This window comes from Thunnus maccoyii, chromosome 22 (genome assembly GCF_910596095.1).
Source record: "Thunnus maccoyii chromosome 22, fThuMac1.1, whole genome shotgun sequence".
Classification (NCBI taxonomy): Eukaryota; Metazoa; Chordata; class Actinopteri; order Scombriformes; family Scombridae; genus Thunnus; species Thunnus maccoyii.
Window position 1 is genome coordinate 6,601,554 of NC_056554.1, and position 24,565 is coordinate 6,626,118.

Below are 24,565 nucleotides of genomic sequence, written 5' to 3' on the forward strand. Positions count from 1 at the left end.
CATATGCCTGCGTGTGTGTGTGTGTGTGTGTGTGTGCGTGTGAGCACGTCCCTACTGTTGTTGCAGCACGGTGTGAAGAGTGTGTGCAGAGTGTACTAAGCAGACAAGTACACGTGTATATATATAGCCGCTGTGGTGGAGTGCTATGGAGACTGTATTACAGGTGTGACATGATGTGTGTGTGTGTTTATTCAGCATATAGAGGAGGTAAACGTGTTAATTAATACATGACAGCTCTGTGTAACTGTATGTGTCTTGGCCTGCCTGTCTCTATATGTGTGTGTGTGTGTGTGTGTGTGTGTGTGTGTATGAAAGCTCTTCTTCATCCGGTGCCGCCTGAGGAGTGTGATGACCAGTCTATTTGACAGGCGGTCCAGTCACAGCGGTCGCCCCATCACTACAGTGACTGGGTCACCGGAGTTAATTATTCTCAGCGCTGGTCCATCATGCTCCATGCCGTGCGTACACACACACACACACACACACACACATATATATATACATACACAGTCACAGCCAGACATGTGAAGTAGAAACACACGTTCTTCCAGCTTTGACCTGTTAAACATGACGCTTTTAAACGACTTGTGTTCTGGTGACCCAGCGGTTTAAGGCGGATCCTGTGAGGTATCTTCTTCGGTTTATGTCACACTGAAACACCCACGCACGCAGACCTTACACTTAATGTATAGATTTCTACAGTTGAGTATGAATGACAGTGACTAATGTGAGGCAGTCTTCTCGCTAATTAAAGTCTCGTCATACATTAATTACCATGAGCTGCAGTATTTAAAGTCTTAACTGAGCGAAGGATGATTTTCCGTTTAACCTTTGCTTAACCGGGATTTCCTTTTGGATTATTTTATCTTCAGAATGAAATCATTTCCTGTTTTGATTCCTGTCGTCTGTTTTTAATACAGAGCCAGTGTAGTAAACTTCACAGAGGGCTTCGGTTATTCTTAATTTTAATGGAAACACTTTCTATCCTGCAGTTATCATTTGCGTCCAGCCTCGCTCCAAAGCTTCTTTAATCATTTCACTGAATATCACGCTAATCCATGTTATCTCTGGTAATGTTCTACTAGACGGGCCATTCACCTGTGTGAAAGACGTATTGTTTCCCAGGAGAATAGGGAAGAACGTGGCGGTATCCCGTTTCAGCATTAGACATCACCTATGACGTTGCCTAGAAATTACAAAACCTAGAAGGTCTGTGAGCAGATGAAATGAACGAGCAGTTTGTCCTGCAATCAGCAAACCGAACCACAAGTTTCCTTTTGAGGAAATGTTATCACAGCATCACTCTTTGATGCAGACCAACATATCAATAATTCAAGATGTCTTAAAACGCACTTTTCTCCCAAAATCACACTTCCACCCCTTGAAACAAAGTAACAGTAGTAGTTAACTCCATTTGTACAGGACACAAAAGTACATAAATGAAAGCAATAGGACATCTGGAGAGGAATATGTTAAGAAAATAACCCTTTAAATGCGTGATGAATGGAACTACACGCTTTACGATATAAGATGGATTAATGGCTGCATCCTGGCTGAACTATTTGGAGCAGAAGGTAGCCATATGTGAGTGGGCGGGGTGATTGCAAAATGCTCATTCAGATATACATACACACACAGCGTTTGTTAGGAAGGCCATGCTGTTCAGGCACTATCTGAATTACATTATTGCGCAATGCTGTTCACAAAGCGAACCAAATGTTCCAAATGTCTCCGGGTCTGCCTCTCTCTCTCTCTCTCTCTCTCTCTCAGCAGGATCACAGCTAAAAGGAAGGGGGGGGAAAAAAAAAATCCCACAGCTAAAAACCAAATCCAAATAGCTAAAAAAGAGCTCCTAATTTGGCAAAACAAATGAGCACCCTCGCGATTGCGAAACACATCAGGCGAGTGATATGCAAATGAGCAGCTCCGCGAGCCTTCGAGCAAGCTTGCCAGATGCCGGTGAGCCCAGCCCGACGGGTGGGTCGTGAGGGAGATCTCACAGAGAGAGGCAGGAAAAAGAGGGGGAGGAGTGGAGGAGGCGGTTTAAATGCGGCGTGATTAGCGCTGAATATTTTGGCGATCGCTTCGGTTTGGCATGAAGTGTGAAAGGTACATTTATAGAAGAGCGCTAAGCCAGCTAGTCATTCCTAATGTAACACAAGCAATGCTAAAAAGTTTCTTTGGACCCCGTAGATGTAAGCACCTACAAATCACATGTGGGATTTCCCTGTGAGGGAGCTGGCACGGCGGCTGACACGTCTCACTGACGTAGATTCAATGAAACACAACCTTTAACTCAGCTGACTACCTCCTTAGATACAAAGCAGAGGCTGCTAAGACAGAGCAAATAAAGGATAGATGTCAATTTTTCAAGTCTATCATAAAACAGTGCTGGCATGCCATATGCCTTTTGAAATATGATCTGTGCAATATTGATCGCTGTAGTCATTCCTCCTCATGTGAGAATTGCATCAAGACATACTTGAAAGAACTCTTAACCTGATCGAACAGTAGAGAGAAAGATATACTGTATATAAGAACACAAAAAATATAGATTGATGACTAGTTTATCTTTGTTTCACATGCCTAATTTAAAAAAAAATCCATCAGAAGTTGCTGTGTACTTTTCCATGTGGCATTATTAATGCAATATCTGCCTAAAAAGTGCCATGCATTATTTTAATCAGTATTCTGATTGATGATTGCCTGGCTCCAGAGTTTTAAAAAAATACCAATTATAATCAGCCTCTGACGAAATGATTGGGACAGCACTACCAACAACCGGGCATACTGAAATGAATGCAGCAAATAAAAGAATGCATAAAAACTACAGCCTGGGTGTGACAGCTTTACAGGTTACAAGCAAATACCAGCTCTTCACTTAATTAGCCGTGCAGATGGAACGATAAGAATGAATAGAAGTGTGTGCAGATGTGCGAATTGCAAAGTAAGCTAGCACTTCATCAGATGGAGATGATAAATGCGGAAATAAATACATTTTAGTGTCTTATGAGCCTATGTATGCAGAAATATATGCAGTAGATTTGGATATAGACATATAGACAATGGAATGTGTGCAGTCCATGTGCATAAAAACAGCTAAAAATGTTGTTGTTTTTAGTAATGTGCATATGTAGCATCATACTGTTGTTTATGTTGGTAATTGTTCCCTCTATGAACAGAGTGCAGGATTAAAGATGCGTCAGCTGGCTGTGTTCTAGGAACACTTTCACAGTGTTTCTATGGCCTCATACTCTGCCCCTACAGTACATACACATCTCTGTAAGTACCTAATGTGCCTGCATGAGCAGCTTGAATGCTCATATTAAATGCATTGTTTGTGCTCATTGTGTATGTGTGTGTAGTTCTCCAGTCACACACTTCCCCGGGTCTACATCTGAACGTGCAAATTGAGATCACTTTGTACCAGACTGCATCAACAATCAACTGTTGGTATCTGAACATACTGTTTGCTATTGTGCACTTGTTTGCTATTTTATGGCCCTTGTGTATGCAGTGTTTATTCACACACCTGTTCACTCAACACGTGTGTACGAGGGCGTGCCTGTGTTTCAGTCACAAAGCCATCCAGCTACAGTGAAATAAAGCAGATGAATCACAGCTCCTCAGCTCAGTAAACCCAAGAGGCTAGTGGCTGACGCTAGCGTATTGTTGTGAATCAACCACCCTGTCAGAGCACACTGTGCTCCTCTTCCCTCCCTTTCCTAACAGCCCGTGTCACCCGGCTCCCTTGCCAACACCCACACGCATACGCACGCACACACACACACACACACACACACTGAAAGCTGTTAGCTGCCGCAGTTCGAGAGCAGGTGCTAGCGTGGCATGGCAGCGCCCACAGGGCTCAGAGGCCGTAGACAGACACCAGATCAACCGCCAGTTTTCCTCATTCTGCCGGCGACCACTTGCTGGTACCCAGCCCTAATTATTATTGGCCGCTGTAATTAATTACAGAGCCTCAGAGCGGCTGGCAGCCATAATCCAGGCTCACTTCCTGACTTGAGTGGTGTTATTTGGTGTTTTGGTCTGTGCCGGTGTGGCGGCTGTTCCTGTTGGACTGCGAAGCCGGAGCAGCAGCGGCGGAGACTGGATCATCCTGATTTGCCAGCTTGTCCACAAAGCACTTGTTGTAGTTTTATACCAAGAAAATATTTTGTGATTAAGCACCTGGTAGGGATGATGATCAAGGCACTTTTTTAACTGATCGGTATTGGCGATATTAAGCAAGAATCAAAGCCCGATCCTTTGTTTTAGGTCAGCTGTCACACAAGTGTGGTAAACAGACATACTCTGGCATACCTGCGGCTAAAACGTCTTGCAGTGTGGAAATATTTAAAAATGGAAAATGAAAGCAGTCCAACATCCACTTGTGCCTGCAACGCAAGCATTTTGCGAGGCGGTAGTAACAGAGCTGAAATCACTACTACAAATTTGATACAGCACCTAAAAAATAAACACTCAACAGAATACATTAAGTTCACTCACGTAACTCAGGCAAAGTCTGCACCGGAGCAACAAACAGTGGAGGGTACTTTTAACAGGAGAGGAAAAAGCGACAAGGCCAAAAAGATTACAGAGAGGGTAATTGAATTCATCGCTTTGGATGACCAGCCCATCGCTGTGGTAGAGAACGCAGGTTTTCCGACTTCTGGAGCTTTTTGGTACGCCCCACCCTCTCAACACTACAGTTCAGACACTGCCCTACTTGAGCTTCACCACAAAAAACAAAAAAAACATTAAGGAACAGCTTGGATGCAGGCAATTTTTTTCTTGATACATTGCAAAGCTATTCAATTGTCAAGCATATACATTGGATTTATTTTAATAACTTGAATAAACTTGAAGTGTGCACTGTGCAGCTGTATTATTTAGGGAAATACAAGTATACAAGGAAGTACGGGACTCGGTATCAGCAGATACTTGATATTAAATGAGTTGGATTGGGATCATGGGCAAAAAAACTTGATCGTCCCTAACACTTGGTGCTGTTAAATCTTGATTTGGCATTTGTCTGCAGACTGGCATATGGTCCTGGGTTAGATTCATCAGGTTGTCAATTTAAACTCTGCATTCAACTATGGGAATCACACTTTATAGTCAGCGAGAGCGCCTACTGTAGGCCTGAAAGGGCAATTATTCTTGTTCAGAGCTATAAAGATTATGGGTTTATGAGCAGGGGATTTGTCCTCTTGTGGTCAGAGGGCTGTTGCTGCCTGCCCACACACTAAAAGGGACTCACACTACACACACGAGAGCCAAGATTTAGCAGAACAGTAGATGAGTATTGAGCGACGAATATATCTCGCTGAAAATTGCACTCAGGGGAGAGGAGAAAAGAAGGAGCGAGGGCTAAAGAGAAGACAAAACAAAAAGGGAGCGGGACGGTTATGGGAGGAAAGCGGAGGGAGACAGAGAGTTATGTTGAGACTTGATGGCTGCAGTCTCAGCATCCGGATTTGCATCATCTTTTAAAAAAAAACTGGGCTTACGGTCGTACTCGTCCCACCCCCGTTGCTTGCCCATCTCAAATTATGGCACGGGCTGCGTGAGAGGATCAAACAAGCTGCACTGTCTTATTCATTTTTCATGCTGCTGTACTGAGGAAGCGAAAGGGAAAGGAGGGAGTGAGAGGAAACAAAACTGAGAGGCTGGGGGAATGAAAGAAAAAAAAATATACCAGAGTAACCTACTTTTTTCACACTGCGTCTCTGGGTGCATATGTAGAAGCTTAACAAGCTACATTCACACACACACACAAAAACACTTTGCTTGTAAATTGCTCCAGTTGGTGCACAGGAACACTGCAACGTGGATCCCAGAGGTGGGAGCGACACGTTGCCTGAGAATCAAAGAAAAAGAAATGGGGACGTGTGTGTCATTTCGCCAACATTTACACACACACACACACACACACCCTCACCCCTGGCGTCTTAACAGCAACATGCCTCCAAGGATCGAGTTCGACCCGTCACCCCCCACAACACCAAGTGGAACAAGTTTCCCAGGCCTCTTCCTCCATCTCAAGCCTCACTCTTCAGCCGGTCTTCAGTCGCCGTTCAGTGTTGGAGGCGCCGCTCTCCTCCGGCACCTCATTATTTCCTCTAGAGCCGAGGGGCAAAAGGCATTCCGATTCCTTAGATGCAGAGATAGAGAGAGAAAAGAGTGACGAATAGAGAGAGAGGCAGCGGCGTTCAATATCCCACTGTGCTGCACCACACTGCTGTGACAACTCAAACATGCCTCAGACTCACGTATGCGCACACGCACACATATGCGTTCACACACAGATTGAAGTACAGTAGCGGCAGAGGGGGAAAGGGAGGGAACAGATTATAGCTGCTGTACCGTGGCAGAAAGGCAGAGATGGCGAGGAGGGAAAAGACAAACTGTCTGAGATGGAATTGGAGAGGGAGAAAGCGTTGACTGGAAAGAGAGCAAGAGCGGAGGAAAAGTGTGGAAAGAAAAGACTGAGAGGTGGGAACAGAGTGAAACTTTTTTTTGCAGGCGCACAATTTGCCAGCAAAGCCTGCAGTAGCTGAAGAGATGCAGGAGTCCGTCTGTCTGCTACTGCCAATCCAAACCAGCAGACCTCATTCAGTCACTCAGACCTACAGACATTCGGTTCCAGACTTCCATCACCGGTTACAAATATACACAAGTGCAGAGATTCACAAATCACTACTAGAGCTGAAAATATTAGCTAATTAATCAATCGACTGTTTGCTCAACCTGTCCTCCAAGCATGGATTGTCCAATCATAGCTTAGACACGGTAACTAGGCACAATAGGCCTGTCAAGATTTCTCCACATGTCGAAGCGGTGTGCATGAGACTGTAGCAAGACCAATAAGAGAGTTTGGTGATTGGAAACCAAAAACACAAGAGCAAATATGTGTTTATGTACTTTAACGTAAGCTGCAAATGTTAGTATGTCCACCTGAGTAACTCACAGCTTCCCAGTGTTACTTCCAAGGCTAAGAGTTAGCATATCACTAGCTAATTACATTATTTACTGGTTACATTAAAAAAAATCCATGTTCTCAACTAGCACATTCAGTGTGTGGGAGCCGTGTCAGTGCTGTTTCCTTATTTTCATGTGACTTTTTTGCCTGGGACATGTAGTTTTTAGCCACAGTCTTTTAGCTTGATATAATAAATGTAACCATGAAATGCATATTTTAACTTCTTTTACAGGGTTTTCTAAAATGATTCAGCGGCAATTTCAAACATGTCATGGAGCTAATGCTCGCTTAATTAGCTAGCTAGCTACAGCTGATAAAATATGCAAGTGACTGCCGACTAGGTATGAGTATCTGCAAAACATTAGTATCTGCTACTAATCTGCAAAACAAATGAGCACCCTCGCGAGATCTGCAACCGCTATCACTGTAAACTGCATATATGCAAGAATGAGAAGCTTGACAGACTTTGCAACAGTAACTAAGAGGGATGGTAATTTAGCAAAATGTCAATTGGTCATTATAGTCCAGCTTCTCAAACGTGAGGAGTTGCTGCTTTTCTCTATTCTGTAGCATTGTAGATTGAATATCTTTGGGATTTGGAGTGTTAATCAGACAAAACAAGCAATTTTAAGACATCTCATTTGTAATTTTTGGTCTCATTTTTCACATGGGCATTCAACAAACAATAAGTTAACTAAAGAATAATTATATTTGCAGCTCTCAGTACACAACGGCACCATATAGAACATAATTACGGTACATGCAGCGTGCCAACATCATCATGCATGTCAGATCCAGCGGAAAAAAACACTCAGTATATTATCGTGCTGATCATGTACAGTATATTTATGAGCACATCTTCCTCCTCCAGCTCTCCCCCAGTTGTAAAACAAACACAGTTTTTCTAGATGAGCTCAGCTATAGATTAAAGCACTGGATGAATATTCATCGCTCATGTTAATAGCCATTGGAGAGGAGAGGGAAGGGAGAAAAAAAGAGACAGATAAAGAGGTAGAAAGATCTGGGGGAGAGAGGAAGAGTTGCTACTGAAACTTGTTATTAATAATGTCTGAGGATTATTCTTACCGTGCCCTTTCTTTTGATATTTTATCCCTCAGCCTTTCCTTGGATTTAGAGGGATACAGCACAAACTCCTGCTCCATGTTGAATTAAATCAATTGAAAGATTGGAATAGACTGGGTGTAGAGAGGAGAACAACAACAGGTAGAGATAGAAACAGCAAATGTTGACGTGCCCTCTTGTGTGGGAAGCAGACAATCATACACATCAGCTGCTCATGTGTCTCGCTGGCCATCTGTTAGGGAAAACTAGATCAGGATGGCAGCTCTCCAAACCCTCGCTCTTCCCTCTCTCTCGCTCATTCTGTATGGCATTCATCTTTATGTATATCTGTCTCGCTCAAGGTTCATAGCTGATCATTACTAGTCAAATGACAGCGACATTATTTCTCAGTGTCACGTCCTCAGCTATACTTTACTATACAATACTATCTTTTTATTATAACTGTATCACAGAAACTAATCCAAAAGATAAGTATAACTAACTTCACACTGTAACTGTGAGAATTGGTAACTCTATCTTAAGTATAATAGCAGTAAAACAACAAACTATATCTGCCGCTTAGGCTATACCCATAAACATATCAGTAGCTACACCTACCTATCTTGGATGTTTACTGTATATTGAAACCTCAAATATTAAGTTAACCCCTTAAATTGCCCCCTTTATGTCCACCGAAGTAGCCTTAGGTTTGTTAAAGTCATCTTATTCCACTCAGTTGGACAGGAGCCTATGTTTTGTATCAACTTGTTCCAGCTCTTTATTGAATCTGTGATCTGTTACCACATAGTGAATTTTCATGGCTGCACCATTCAGTCAAATGGAAATATTGTAGATGTCTTGTGTATATTTCCTCAAAATTCAGCTTGACTTATATTAATATCTTTGGAAACTTTTAGCAATGTTTAGCTGCATAGCATGAGTATGTAACGACTGGTCCAAAGGGTTAGGTAAGAGCTGACAGATAAATGGAAAACAGTTATATTAATATTCAACAAGTCTCGGCTTGCTGATTCCAATCTTCCCAAAACATCACTGACAACATATATATCATATATATATGTTTGTAGCGAAGAAGGGCTCCCACTCCAGGTCTTGAACCCCGGTCTCCCAGACCACAGATGACTGCGCTAACCACTCAGCCAAAGGGTCAACCCACTAGCCAAGGGCCAGTGCATCTTGTCATCCGTGGTCATTACTCCCTAGATGGCACAGAACTGCACCGTGACATTACCCCCTCCTTTAGGAAGTGCGCCCCCATTCTTCAGCCTTCGAGCTCCCTCAGGCCTCTGGGCGCATGCGCTTCCGATGGCCTCGCAGTCGTACCATCCCACTTCTGACACCAAATGTAGCAAAGGGGGGCTCACACTCTGGGTCTCAAACCCCAGTCTCCCAGACCACCGACAACTGTGCTAATTACTCAGCCAAAGGGTCAACCCGCTAGCCAAGGGCCAGTACGTCTAGTCATCCGTGGTCATTACTCTCTAGATGGCATGGGCCTGCACTGTGACAGTGTTGTATAACAATTTAAAAAATATTGCAATAGCAGTAGATTACAGGACCAACCAACAATAAACTCTGATAAAGTACACCAGTGGCAGCTCGCCATTTCAGTGTCTTTTCAGCATTTAGCCGTGGAAACTGGATGTTTCCATTCAGTCCCGCAGGAGGACAGAGTGTGTCACCTGCATGATTTGGATGAGATTGAGAATTGAATGCATTTTATATCCTACAGTCCAGCTTTTCTTGAAATTGTCTGTGAAATGAACAGTACATGTTTACATACAACCCATGTGGGCTGGGCACAATTGGATGTATGAAACTTCGATAAACATATACAAGTTCAATTTAATAACCAAGTTTCAGTAACAACTTGTTGCCATTTGTTGTATCTTTCAATAACTAATGGAGCAACAAAAATTACCTGCGAAGGGGGACAGCAGTATAAGCAAGTGTGACCGCAATTGCATTCTCCATATATATTGTATCATCCAAATTTGAATTAAACATTCAGTTAAACTGTTGATGTCTTAATATCTCTTTTCTCTAGAGTCTTGAGGACATCTCAGTTGGAAAATTACAGATTTCTGTTACTTTACACAAGTTTTTCTACCACCCTAATCCTCTACGTCAATATTTTACCGGAAAGCTTTTATTCGTCCCTGGTTGCAGGTCCCTGTTTGGCTGTTAACATAGTCCAAGTGCCTTTCTGCCTGTCAAGTGAGCAGCTATGAGCTATGGCTGACATTCATCAGCTTTACTTTGCCCTGGTGTGGGGAGCACCATTTTGCCTTCCCCCCCATTTGTCCTTTTGTGCACTGTTGCTCTCCATGTGTCAGTTTCCCTTCGGCATCGTTCATTTGCTAAATTAGACCCCATTTACCCCGTCTCACAAACACAGTTGAGCCATTTTCGGAATCTGTGCCCCATGTTGCTTCAGGCTAAATCCTTTCCATTGGTTCATCGGAGTGTCCCACTCACCCAGTTTAAAAAATGACTCTCCATTTATCCCCATTTGAGGTATTGCACTACATTTACATTATAGGCATTTAGCAGATGCCTTAATCAGAGTTAATGCCCGGTAAAACTGGAAAGTGGGACAGGAAAAATTAATTTGCACATCTTCATGAAATGGTTGTCGTCTGACTACTCGTTGGGCTAGCTAGTGAACTACTGGACTAACACTAGTCAGTCACTATAGCTCTCCCAAGCCTCTTTATATTTTGTCTATACTGGGCCATTTACTCCCCCTGGCATTTTGCTCTCTGGATTGTACAATACATGTATTTATTCAATAAACAGTTACTCAAAGGGGGGAGAAACAGCTCTTATCGCTGGCTTTGCTACTGTAACTGTCAGTTAGCAGGCTTTTTAGTTGCCTGTCTCCCAACTATTATTCATTTGTTAAGCATTTTAAACTTGCACAGTAAAACTGGTGCAGCACAGCCAATAAGCTACGATAGCTCCCTCCATTTTAAAATGTGCAGCTCTCTGTTCCCAAATTTGCGTGTCAAGGTTCACCAAAATTGAGCTCAATGCAAAAACTTGGCACTGATTAATTCTGCCGAGAGCTGATCCACTGATGAGTCCATTAGAATTCATTGATTATGCTGTGAAATTTGTCTCTTCAAATGCCGGTGTGAGTGGACCTTTACTGTAGCCTTTACTTCTAAAAAAGTAGCCATAAGGTTATAGAGAAGAGGGCCTCTAATCCATTAAATCTTTATTGTGACTGTCACTGCAGCCAGTTTAAAGGTCCTGGAAGTTAACAAAACAATGTAAACATTATTGTATTTATTAAAACCTGCTCAGTATACATTAGACATTTCATGAAAGGTGTACTGTGAAACCAAGTGTTTGATGGTGAGTAGTGGAGTGTAGTGTCCCTCCCTATTAAAAACTAAAGATAAAGTAGGTTTTTGATCATGTAAACAAGACCTTGAAAAGACCCATTTCAGCCCAATTTAATTACCACTGTAAGAAACTCTTAGAAGTTTTAAAACTGTTCGTGCCTCTCCCGTACTGTGGTATAACCTACAGTACTGATCCAAGGTCAAAACCACTTAGAAGACGGTAAAATATTTATGATATATAGAACATGTTTAATGGCGGTGCTGTCAGCCAACTACTATAACCGCCCCCCCCCCCCCCCCCCCCCCCCCCTTCTTAATTTTCACTGAACTGTGGCGGCGTCCTCCAGCCTACAGAGGAGCTCTTCCCCCCCGGGGCAGAACCGCGCCGTCCTCTGCCTCTCCTGGACGCTCCCACCGGAGGGGGGGTTAGCAGCTCAGAAGCTGTTCTAAGTGAGGAGAGATAGGGGGTGGATTTAGAACGGGTGATTTATAGAGGTGAAGAGAGGGAGAGGGAGCAGCAGGTAATCAGAACACAACGGCAGGGAAGTGTATCCGTGTGTGCTTGAGCAAAATACCAGAAAAATAAGAGAGAATAAGGCACGCTCATCAAAGCTGGATACGCACATCCTCTTTGGGTGAAAAGAAAACGTCTAGAGTATTTTGCCAGATGAGCCAGTGACTAAGTGATGGGGCTGCGTATAGCTTGTGAATGTGTTTGTGTGTGGCTGCGAGGCTGTGCTGTCAGCCTGTGATTAATCTACCACTGTCTGTCTAATTACCGCCCGTGCCCCTCCGTGTTCCTCAGCTCTGCCGTAGACGCACTGACCCACACCGGAAACTCAGTGCTCCCGATGCAAATTAAAGCCCTGTAAATATTTGCTTTTAACTCTTGCCGACACATTGTTTCCAATTTTGCGCTCCGGTGGTCTGCAGCCCCAACACCCCCCTCCTCCACACACACACACACACATAAACACGAACACATGCGCACACACTTTATGCTCATACCACCACTACCTACCACTGAATTGTTCGTGTGTGTGTGTGTGTATACAGCACTGTGTTGTCAACAAGTTTACTGACAGCCTCTACACTGCCTCCTCCTCCGTCTAGCCCTCCCTCCCTCTGTCTCCACATCCTCCCATTGTGTCTGTATTGTAGCTGGCAGTCTGTCAGCCCATTCTCCTCCACTGTCAACCCAGTCTAGTCTCCATAAGGAGTGAATCGGGTCTGGGGAGGGAGGGAAGACAATGTACAATGTATAAAGATGGAAAGGCTGAATAGAATGAAATTTCAATATGGTTTCTTCAATATTGAAGAAAAGTTTCATGTTTGCGTGAGGCAAAGTTTGTCCTTCACAAAGGAACTACGTTAAATATATGATGTCGCATTTATACTAATGCAGGTTGTATGATGGCTAGATGAGCTGCCATTACTGTAAACTCACCCTTATTACTTTGTACATCTTTTTGCCCAGAAATATGTCCAAGAGATCCTGTGGAAGCTGCTTCAAGTTGAAGTACAGTATATGTCCTTAAATGAAATTGGTATATTGCATACCAATTCAGATCCCTCAGCTCAGGGTATCTGCTGATACAAGTACAGAACTCATTGGAACAGATGGATTGCTGCGGCTTGCTGTATGACTGAACGAATGTAACTGGTAGTGGAAACTTGAATTGAATATGGATCAGTTCTGAATGGCAACACTAGAGCAAAATCTACAAGCACCTGCTCCATGAAGTCATTTTAATTTCAGTCTGTCTCCATGCAGTCAACACCCTCTTTTACAATACTGGCGGGGTTATGTTTCCTGTCTGCAAAGAGATTTTCACTTTTTCATAGGTTTATATTCAATTATTATTTGATTTAATTACAATATAACACAGAAGAGCACAACACATAAATCAGTAGCGTAGTAATAATTAGTTTTTTTCGGTAAAGCCTAAGGACAGGACTTGGGGGTGTACAAGCTTGAATCTCTATGCTTAAAAATGATAAATGTTGCTTTAAATGTAGCTTTCAGTTGAATATACTGTATGCACATGTGTCTAATGAGACATTTATTGTAAATCAGATGATACAGTAGCACACATGCTGACTGATAAACTAATACTTGGGGAACTTGTAAACTAGATGATGAATCATGCATTATATCATGAAGTGATGGTGGGCAGCCTGAATCTAAGACTGCGTGATATTCTTGCCCTAGTGGCAAGAAAACAGAAAGTATGGTGTTTAACTGCAGTCAGGAAGTGAAGCTCTTTATCTAAAGTCAAATCATCTCCATGACCTAAAAGTATTTATCTCTTTTCTTCTGGTTTGCTGTTTATAATTTTCCTACAGAGCTAAACAGTGGTCCTGCTCTTTTTACATTTCTCTGCCTCTCGTTATCTCTCCATCATCTTAACATACCTCCCCCTTCAGCTATCTGTTGAACCCTGGCCTGACTTTGATTCCTTCTTTCCCACATGGAGGGAGAGAGAGATGGAGGGATGAAAAAATAATGAAAATAGAGGATTGACAGGAGCCTGAGCGCACACTGACCTGCCCGTCGGCTCTTTTTTATTCAGAGCCCACACAGAGGCTGTCAGCAGGATGGCAAATATACAAACACACACACACACACACGCTTACAATCGTACACTGAAGTCCACCCCATCTACTGGCATCAATGTGGCATCTGCAGAGATGAAACGGCCCCTTTCTGTTCAACCACTCAGCACCCACTCTACCATGCCCTCAAAATCACTTTGCGATCAACACATCAAACTCCTGTCACACCGATAAAAACACACCGCAGATACACTGAGAAACTCCACACATACACATATACATATATATATACATACACATATAGCATAGTTGCAGATAAATACGTGTGCAGGGACTCACACACACAAACACACAGTCACAGGGACTCAATGACCTTTAATGTCCAATTTTCTTGTCTGAGCCTTGATGTATTAATTAGCAAATGTGAAAACAAATGTGCTGTGCTGATTCAAAGACTGTCAGACTTTGAAAGCTTTGAGGTGATAATGAGCACAATATATTAGTGTGAGTGGGAGCATGTGTGTGTACATGTTTGGCTGTGCGCTGAAATGGTGAATGCACCATACTGTGCATTTACCTCCGTAGATTCAAGCAGGCACTTTATTCGTACGACTACTTTGATTCGTCTCCGTCTGTCTGGTCCTCTGTCTTTCTCCCTCCTGACCTCAACATAATTTTAAGGCTGCAACTGTTGTTGACCTCTTCCATCCAGCACCTTCGCACACTGAATTCCAGCTATTAGCCTGTACCTCTGTCCTGGCAAAAGCAGGTTATTATCTATCATTAAGTTGAACCCACTGTACTGGCAGGCAACACAACACAGAGAGAGAGGTGTCAAGCAATTACATGAAAGGTCGTGGTGGGTGATTCCACGGCTGTATTGGAGTAGAATTGGGTGGAATTGGTTTTAGTGGGATTTAGATTGTACTTGGTAAGCTATTTGGCAGAATAGTGATGGATTCGATTCTGAGACTGAGATCTTTAGATTGATTTGATCACCGTAGGAAAACTGGAAAACTTTCCTCTTGTAGGCATTCTGCGTTAGGTTAAGGGTATGCTTGAAACTAGCTCGTATGACTTGTCGTCCGACCACATCAGAAGGAAAAAGTGTTTATAGCTGTTCCAAATGGCCACACTCGAACACACATTGGCAAAAAAGGAAAAAAGCCTGCTATTTTTAGAGGGTTGCGAGACGTGATAATTGCTCTAATATGGGGATAACAGGGCATGTTTTCGGACTGTCTCTCCTAGAAAGAATGTTGAACTTGATTGCACTTGTGAAAAGTGACAGAAGTAGTTGTGTTGAGAATGAAAAAAAAATAGTTCAAACTCTACTTACTTTTTCACCTTGTCTATTTAGGAAAGTTAGAGAAACTGACTGATGCAACTCCCCCAAATCTGAGGTTGATCAGGTGGAGTTTCAGATGCTGTTCGACTTTCTGACAAGCCAAGGTTAAGCAGACTGATGGCCTTAGGATTACGGTCGGGAAGAGTACAGCATGATATATTTTTACCTTACTGACCAAAATGTGTCCATAGCATTGAGTGATGAAAACTGTTTAGTAGCAAAAGCTGGCATTTTGAGCTTCTGGCACCAGTCCTCTTGGTGCCAAATAACAGAAACCCAACCTGGGATCCAAGTCAAACAAGATTTTAAAAAAGGTTCAGGTAGGGCCTCGTTGTATTGTATGAACATCACATATCAAATTGGGTTTGACGAAGTTGTAAGACAACAAACAAACTGTGATTGTCTTTCATGTAATTTAAGTGACTGCAAATGGAAGTAAATGGACGTGGTAATGATGGAGAGTGTGTGAAACCATAGACCTTCAGTTGTGTGGTTGTTGGTACGGCCATCACATATTTTTTGTACTTTTTGAATTGGTGGTGCGTCATGTTTCTGCCAGTCTCTCTATCTGGGCTTATTCTGGTCAACCATATTTTAGATTGGGTCTCATTGTCCTCAGGTCTTCTTTAGACTTGGTCTAACTTTCCTCAAGTCCCTTTCAGATCTAGTATCATTTTTTGGAAAATGTATTTTGCCCCCTGGGTTCACGTCTGTTTTGGATCTTGTCCAAAATTTTGAAATCGTGAAGAACTTATATTTGGTCAGCCTAATATACCCCTTATTAACTGATGAGATAGTTCCAGGTTTAACTGTAAATTTTTCCATTTTTTGACTGTTTTATTGAAGCAAGGTTATTGTACAGGTGCTTGTGTTTCAGGCAACATTTAACATTTTGCTGTTTGTTAAATGAAAAAGTGGTTTTGTAGAAAACCATGTAATTATTTCTCAAAGTAAGCCATTTTAAAAAGTGTCTTTTTGGTATCAGTACCAAAACTCAGGCTGTGTCAGCACTATTACTCAATACCTAGCCCTAGATTTAAAATTTATCTTCCAGTCCAAAAGCATGACAGCTGTCATATAATCACCAACTCTGTTAATCAGTCAAGAGAAAGATTTAAATGAGATATATAGGAGCACAGTGGAAGATGAAAAGGCTCAAGTATCAAACCGTGTTTCTCAAATCTCCATTTCCCCCTACATGCATTGATCAAACAGCCTCATCTAATTCAGCTCAACATCCAGCCATCAAACACAAAGAATAATGCTTTTTCCCCCCCAAATGAGGGGCAAGAACGATCAAACTTACTGATCAGACTTCAGTCACCATGACCATGACCTTCATGTGCTAGATTAACAGCAGGTTAATTGGAGGAAGCCTCTGTCACAGCAATTAAAGATAACAAAGTAGGCTTGCTGTTGAAAACATGAAATCATAAGCACTGTATGTAATTCTCATCTTAATGTGAGCAGGGAAACTGCTTCCCCACATATGGCAACAACATCAAAAGTCTGGTGTCAGTTTTGAAGTAGAGAGCCGTAGAATAAAGGACAAGTAATAATATGTGGAATCTGGTGAGACTTGCTGTAATTAATGAGGGAGAAAATTGTTCACATAAATACAAGAGAAGGACTCAATAATAACACCTGTACAGTGTCGTGCAATGTTAATTATCCCCACAGTCAACTAAAAAGCTGACAATAGCAACATTTTTTGCAGAGACTGTCAACTCAATGATAAATTCTCAGGTCATAGCTTGTGGTCTTTTTTTATTACACTGCAAAATCTTGAAGTTATTTAAACTTCAATCATAGGAGTCCAGTTAAGGATGTCATCAGCTACCTACCAAATTCAATTTTAGCCAGTGTTTGTAAGATTGACATAAGTATTTCAAACATGTCTGCTGTGTTTCTAGATAAATGATGCTGTGAAGAAAAATTGCCTTCCTCTCATTCAGGTTTTGTTTGTTTGACTTTGTCTTGTAATCTCACCAGTGGGTTACATTCCTTTATAAGGTGACCCAGCTGTTGTGAAACTTTAGTCCACAGTGAATTCACTTTCTACAAGCTGGCAGACACTGTGTCAAATACATCTAACCCTGCATAATTGCCTCATGGCAATGTCTGTTATTACAAAGGGATAGTTAATTGACTATCAACTTGAACCGTGTCTTTCATGTATCTATACTTACAGAAATAGTTTGACATTTTTCAAAAAATACACTTTCTTGCTGAAATTTCGATGAGAAGATTGATAGCACCCTCACATCTGTCTGTTAAATATGAAGTTACATCAAGCAGCCAGTTAGCTTAGCTTAGCATAAAGACAGGAAATGGATGGAAACAGCAAGCCTGGCTCGCTACAAAAACCACAATGTGAAAAAACAACATGGGGAGCAAAGTGCTTAAGTATTTCTTGGCAGGAAGCAGTGACTTTCTAGAGTCTCTTCTGGTTGCTTGGCAACCTCACAGATACAACAAAACTCCAAGGAAACTATAAAAGAAGGAAGGGTCACTCCATCATAATACCAGTAATGCTCTGCTTGGTGCCAGTTCTATTGAAACCTACACTAAAACCCAACATATCTACGTCATATGACCTTTGATGAAGAAATACCTCTACCAAATGAAAGAACACACTTCAGAGAATACTGACTTGATTTTTCCAAATGTGCGCATTCGTTTATTTTCTGTTGGTCTCTAAATAGTATCCAAAGACAATTATAGGCGTACTTGACAGGGGCTCATGATGAGTCAAATTAAAACGCTCACCATGGCATATTTAAAAAAAAGTTGCAAGTGAAGCATCCCTTGAAAATGTTGATGTTTAGGATAAATAGCTGGTTGGACATTATGCTGCTTTGTTTTACCTTTAAGACAGTTCTTCTAGTGTAGTTCCTGGAAAAATAGTGACTGATGTTGCACTCTTTAAGAGACTGCTGACAGATCAGTCATTCTGCTTTCTTCTTCACCTTGTAGAGACGTATTCCGCTGTCCGTTTTGTGCTACATGCTCAGCATTCACTGTCGACTTTCCTCTTTTTCACTGCACTAATTTTTTGTTGTGGCAGACGGAGATATTGACTGTACTGAGCAACGGTGACATTGTTATAGCCTACCTAGGGGCCTTCTAAGAACATTTCTGCACCATCTATTCGAATTTGTTAACAGTCAGGAGACATCTTAGGTCAACAAATTGAGCAACAAAATTTTATCACTTACAGATTTGTAGGTCAGATTAAAGCGTTTGACAGGCAACGTCTGGCCGGCAGCCTGTGGTTGTAGTTTGACCATGCTCTAAATAAACAGGCAACCCTTTATGGATTAGACAGAAAGTGAGAGATGGCAGGTTTGAATCCTCAGTGTCAGGATTCAGATACATGACGCTGAACACCTCTCTGCTTGCAGATTGTAGATTGCTGTGGATAAAAATGTCCCCTAAAGGGTACGGTTTGTACCCAATTTGAATAACGTTAACGTCAGGGAAAACATTTTTACCATTGTTGTGCATCTTTTTGTGCTTATCCTCAATGATACAGAGTCACACAGTCCCGCAGCAATACAGCCCGTAGTAACCGGGGTGGTCAAGAATTGAAAATAGAATTTCTTTGTGCTACATTTTCCTCCGGAGGTTTTTTCGGCGGCTCATATCTTGATGAGAAATACCACGTGAGAGAGACGGAGATGAGGGAGGTTTATACTGATGATCTGCCATTGAGCACCCTGTGTGGTCCCCCCTCCCTCTCTGCCTCCTGAGGGTTGATGGAAAACAGTCTCCTGATGACATGAATCATTGTGTATGCGTGTGATAGCGCTGTGTGCATGAACTTGTGTAGTAGTCACAGAGTATTTCTGGAAAACCTGTTCCTTCAAATCTGTGTCTGTGAGCGTAACAGTGTGTGCTACCTGTATGCCAAATGGAAACTACACACACACACACACACACATACACGTGGATATCTCCTATATGGCTCCATGCTCAACTCTCCTCCCACCAGCCCCCCCGTCGTCTCTCCCTCTCTGCTTCATCAATCACTTAAGCTCTCCCACTGCTCACAGCAAAGCTGGACCAATTAAGCCCTCTAATTGAGCCAATTAGCAATTAAACACTCAGATGCACCCCAAAATTCCGGAGGTCCCTCCGGACACGCTCACGCTTGCCAGGGCCTTGGATTTTTAGCTGGCATGTGTAGGCCTCTCTTGCCCCCTGCGTCTGCCCAGGCTTGAGGTGCAGGTCCGGGGGCAATAGGGGTCTAGTTGAGCATCTTCCTGTGCTTGTGGATGTGGATCTATTAGCTGTCCACCACTCAGAGAGATTCGAGGACTCTGAAGGGTCTCCTCTGACCAGAGATCCGCATTTTATTAACACCAGGACCTGTTTCCTCTCCATATACATTCTCACTTATCTCTCGTTTGTCTCTCACTTTCCCAGCTCCTTTATCCCCCGCTCTCTCTCTCCGTATCTGCCTCTTTATCTCCCATGCTCTTTTATGTGTTTTGCAAGATGAAAGTTTAATGGTAAATGTCAGTGTGTGTGTGTGTGTGTGCGTGTGTGTTCATACGTGCGTGCGTGGGCGAAGGGCTCGTCCCTGGCGCTCGGTGCAAAGCAGGCCGGCCTCTAGACTCTCCACGGTTTAATTAGAGCACACATTGTGCTGCCTGCTTCTCCACGAGAGGATACACACCCAGACGCACACATGGGGCGCGTGGGCAGAACAACAAAGTCCACACTGAGTCGAACAAAGGCGGGAGCGGAGATATTTAGGCTGAACGCACTGTACCAAAAAGAAGACAATGAATGATTGCAGTCGCCACGCGGTAAAGTGAATTTAACGCTCACTCGCAATCACCGCTGTCTAAAAGAACACACTTTTTTCCTACAAGCTGGCGTACATCCTCCCCTCAAATAGCTTGTTGTACATAAGAAACTTTATTATTACATGAACGAGCCTCCTTATTTGTATGTCTTACATCAGTGTGAGTGAGACCGCTCGTCTGCTCATCAGCCTATAGACTCTAATTATCTGCCGTCTTGCCTCGGGACACTTCACTCCCATACTTTCAAATTCAAACGGCTTTATTTGCAGCGAGCGAGCGAGAGAGAGAGAGAGAGAGAGAGGGGAATACAGACAACAAAAACATAGAGTTGCTTCAGTGGGTCCCGGCGATGCAATAATACGGTTAATGATGACTTTAAATGGGACAATAATGGCGTGGTGATGAAGCAAGAGAGAGCATGAAAGGGAGAGAGCGGTAATGGTGAATTTAAAAAATCAGATAAGAATGAAGATGTGTGTGTGTGTGTGTCTGTGTGTGTGTATGAATATTAAAAGACATTTCTGTCTTGTTCCTGTACTCATTACTGCTAGGGTGTGTGTGTCCCGTACCATTACATAACACCACCCACCAATGTTATGACAGTATAATCTCATGCATTTCTGACTCAGGGTCTGTTACATGAGGATTTGCACATTTGCGCAGTAGATTACATGAATGAGCGTACAGTGTGTGGGCATTCATTCATGTGTGGGTCAGTTAAGGCTTACTGTGTGTGTGTGTGTGTGTGTGTGTGTGTGTGTGTGTGTGTGTGTGTGTGTGTGTGTGTGTGTGTGTGTCTTTGAGCTCGTGTCACTCTGCATGTAGCCCGAAAGTGTCCCGGGCTGTTATAAGCTGCTTAAAGGCGCACATTATTGACCTTTAACCTTACTGGGCAGTGAAAGGCTCACCCTAATCTCTAGCCTCTACTCTTCATCCACGCTGTCTACTGTACTGTGATCTTCAGAACCGGTACTGAAGCCTGTAGGAAATTAATAAGCCTAAATATTGAGGCATCAGTAGCGGCGTTTGTTAGATGAAGACTTATGCAGGAGCGTGACTGCATCAGCTGTGCTACATTAGCTCATGCATGCTAGGAGTGAGCTTGGCAGGTTAAATACAGTTCACCGGGAGGGATTTGGTGTCTGTCCTCATGCGGGTCAGACCAGGACAGCGAACAGGTTTGTCATGCATAATAGAGAGGGAGAGTTTTGTCGAAATGTGTACACAACATGGAGTATACATGAGATTTCCCCGGGTCAGATTGTGTCGCTAAAACCAGAGGAACTGAAGTGTGATCATGAGCGTTTGTTTTGATGCTGTTGTTGTTTTCAACTCACCTGCTCCAGAACGGTGTTTTTCAGCATTTAATGTAACGACATGAAACGATATGCGTTGCTCATCTCATAAAATGTCCCCAAAATGAAGCTTGTTGACTTGATCTCAACAATACCGTCTCTAGATTTAGTGTGTCTTCTCATTTTCACTGCTTTCATTCCAGGAAATATTTTTTTGCTTGGCAACAGTTGAAGGGAAAAATGTTGCTTTTGCAACATTTAATGGAATGTATTTCTGTTTTAGATAAGCTATAATCTCTCTTATCTTTCTCCTTCCCACACCCCCCTTTTCCTCCTTCACTCTCTTTCTGTTTTTCTCTCTATATATCACTATCATTTAAATCTCTTCCCTCTGCTTCCTCCCCCTCTGTCTCTCTTCCTGCAGAGTTAAAGACATCAATCAAATGATCTGGATAAGACGAGACCAATAGGGATGGAACGCAACAGAACCATGGCTGGGGATGCGTTTCGGTCCGCCTTCGCACAGAATCAGCACTGACCTGGCACCCACACCGAGGTCCAACCTCCCTCTCCGGTATCCCAGGGACCCTGCTTTACCCCAGCACGCCGTTTTACCCTCCATCTCACCTTCACTCAGCGCTCCCTGTCTTGATCAAACCTCCAGAAAAGCTCCTTTTTGTCTTTTAGAGGCTGCTTGCTTTTGTTGTGTTAATCCCTCTTTTATACTTTACCTTCCAGACTGTTGGTTACAATCCACATTCCCTCTTAAAAAAGACAGAGCTACGTCCGGTTGTACTTCCTTTTTATTTCATAGGGTCCAAAACAGACTAAGAGCAGGTGGCTTAACAGTATGAAACCAGTCATGTACCCCCTTTCACTTGCTACGAGTAAACAAAGTCGGCGGGGTCTGTCGACCAGAAGGAGCCCCCATAGTCTCATGACAGACTGGTGCCTGATGGGTGCGCTGGGCCTTGCTCTTCTCTTCAGCCTGGCCTCAAGCCAGAAGATGGACCCTTCCAAGCACCCCATAGTCACCACCAACTACGGCAAGCTCAGAGGCATCAAGAAGGACTTAAACAACGAGATCCTGGGCCCAGTGGAGCAGTACCTTGGCGTGCCATACGCCACCGCACCAATCGGCGACCGCCGCTTTCAGCCGCCAGAAGCTCCGGGATCCTGGCAGGAGATCCGCAACGCCACCCAGTTTGCCCCCGTGTGCCCTCAGAACGTCCACGGTGTGCTGCCGGAGATTATGCTGCCCGTGTGGTTCACTGACAACCTGGACGTGGCGGCCGGTTACATCCAGAACCAGAGCGAGGACTGCCTCTACCTCAACGTCTACGTGCCCACTGAGGATGGTGAGTGGACAGTGTTAAATGAAGGGCTTGGTGAGGGAATAGATAAATGACTGTTTGCTAAGCTTCACCCCCTCAGTTACTGTTGTCAAGTTTTCAGTTCTTGCTCAGTAACTGTCACTGTCACAGCAAATTCTCAGTAATTTTCAAAACAAAGACAAGACAAAATAATGTATTAATGCAGACATGGGGAGATACTACATAGTGATTGTGCTAGTCATGAAGGTTTTTTTTATGTAACCTCACAAAATAATGTATGAAATGGGTTTACAACTGTAGGTAGTAAGCTAGTTAGGCAGACAAGCTAACATTTGCAGCTTCTATTAGAGCAGATCAACACAGTGTTTAAGTGATTCTTTACCTTTTGGTTCTTGTATTTTTGTTTTTTTGCCCATCACAATTGCTAATCTATGATTGGACAATTGCTCTTCAGGGGATGGGTTTAGCAAACGGTCTCATAAAAGAGAGAAGCCTATGTTGACATGTTCACCTAATGTGGAAAAATTCCTGGAAAAGTCCTGTTTTTCTTTTCCTGGTTTCTGTAAACACCATAAATATTGCATATGCATCTTATACATAGTGACTATGAGTTTTAAAGACAGGGTGTGAAGGGGGGCTTATATAAAAAAGAGACATTAAGCACAATATCCTGCGGAGGGTCAAAGGATTTTTCAATTACCCTTCTCTGGTTTTACACTACATCCCATTCAAGGTGTCATAAAGCAAGAGAAAAAAGGCCAGAACTGAAGCAGAATCCAGGTGTTTTATGAAAAAAAGGATTAGGTGACATTTGACTTTTCTTACTTTTTTACCATCAAGAACCCTCTTCTCTCAACTAAGATCTTACCGCGGACGTTTTTGTCTGCCTGGGCACTATTAGGTGTGTGAGCAATAAAAGAGAAATATTTCCATTTTGTCGGGAGGTTTGATATGAGGAGTAGAGACTTCCATCGGCCCTCTCTCTCTCTCCTTGCCTATGATATTATTAGAAGTTTTTCAATTTAAAATTTTTATATCTCTTAATACAAGCTGCACAAAGCCGGCACCTAAGAATCATGTCGGCGGGTTTCACGTGCAGGAACAGTTTTTTTTATTTTGCTAACACAAATTATCTCTTATAGAATTTTTTAACGTACCTGAGAATGAAAATAAAAGCGTAAAAAATTCAACCAGGAAGGAAAACCACATCATCTGCTTTGACTATATCAATATCAGCACATGTACCTAATATGTTCGTATTCATCCATGTTTTTCTTACTGTTTCAATGTGCACATTTGTATGCATGTAGTACAGTGACGAGGCGCTGAACATTTCTTCAATCTAACACATTGCAGTCTCACTTTCAGCACTTGACTGTTTTTTTTTTTTTTTTTTTTTTTTTTTTTTTTTTTTTTTAGCCCCTCACAGCTCAACACCTTTCCTGCTGCCTCTCCAGTCCAACACTGCAGCCTCAGCCCTCAGCACCCTGTCATTGCTACTTATAGCTCCTCGGGTACATATAGAACACTATACATCAGGTTATGAGTCATTTCACACTGTCACACTGCTTGTTTTTTTTTTTTTTTTTCCCTGTTTCCTGAGATATATGACTTGGTGGAAATGCAAGTGCCATAAGAGAGATATACAGACCTACTCGCTAACATACTCTCTGGAAATGTCACACAGGTGTAAAATATTTTCTGTTATTGAGTGTGCGGAGCTGACATCAGTGTCTATAGGACCCTGAGACTTTGACCTTCATTCATCAACATGAAACATTAGCAGTACACCCTACATCT

The 24,565-nt window shown here is 42.7% G+C and overlaps 1 protein-coding gene across 4 annotated transcripts in view; it reads left to right on the forward strand.

Moving 5' to 3' along the window:
• nlgn2a (neuroligin 2a) overlaps nt 1-24,565 on the forward strand; it is a 189,984-nt gene that overhangs the window by 55,873 nt on the left and 109,546 nt on the right. For all 4 annotated transcript variants that reach the window (XM_042400730.1, XM_042400727.1, XM_042400728.1 and 1 more), the window contains one exon: nt 21,856-22,789. In XM_042400730.1, coding sequence (XP_042256664.1) covers nt 22,282-22,789 — 508 coding nt within the window. In that variant the 5' untranslated portion in view covers nt 21,856-22,281. The remainder of the gene's footprint in view (nt 1-21,855; nt 22,790-24,565) is intronic.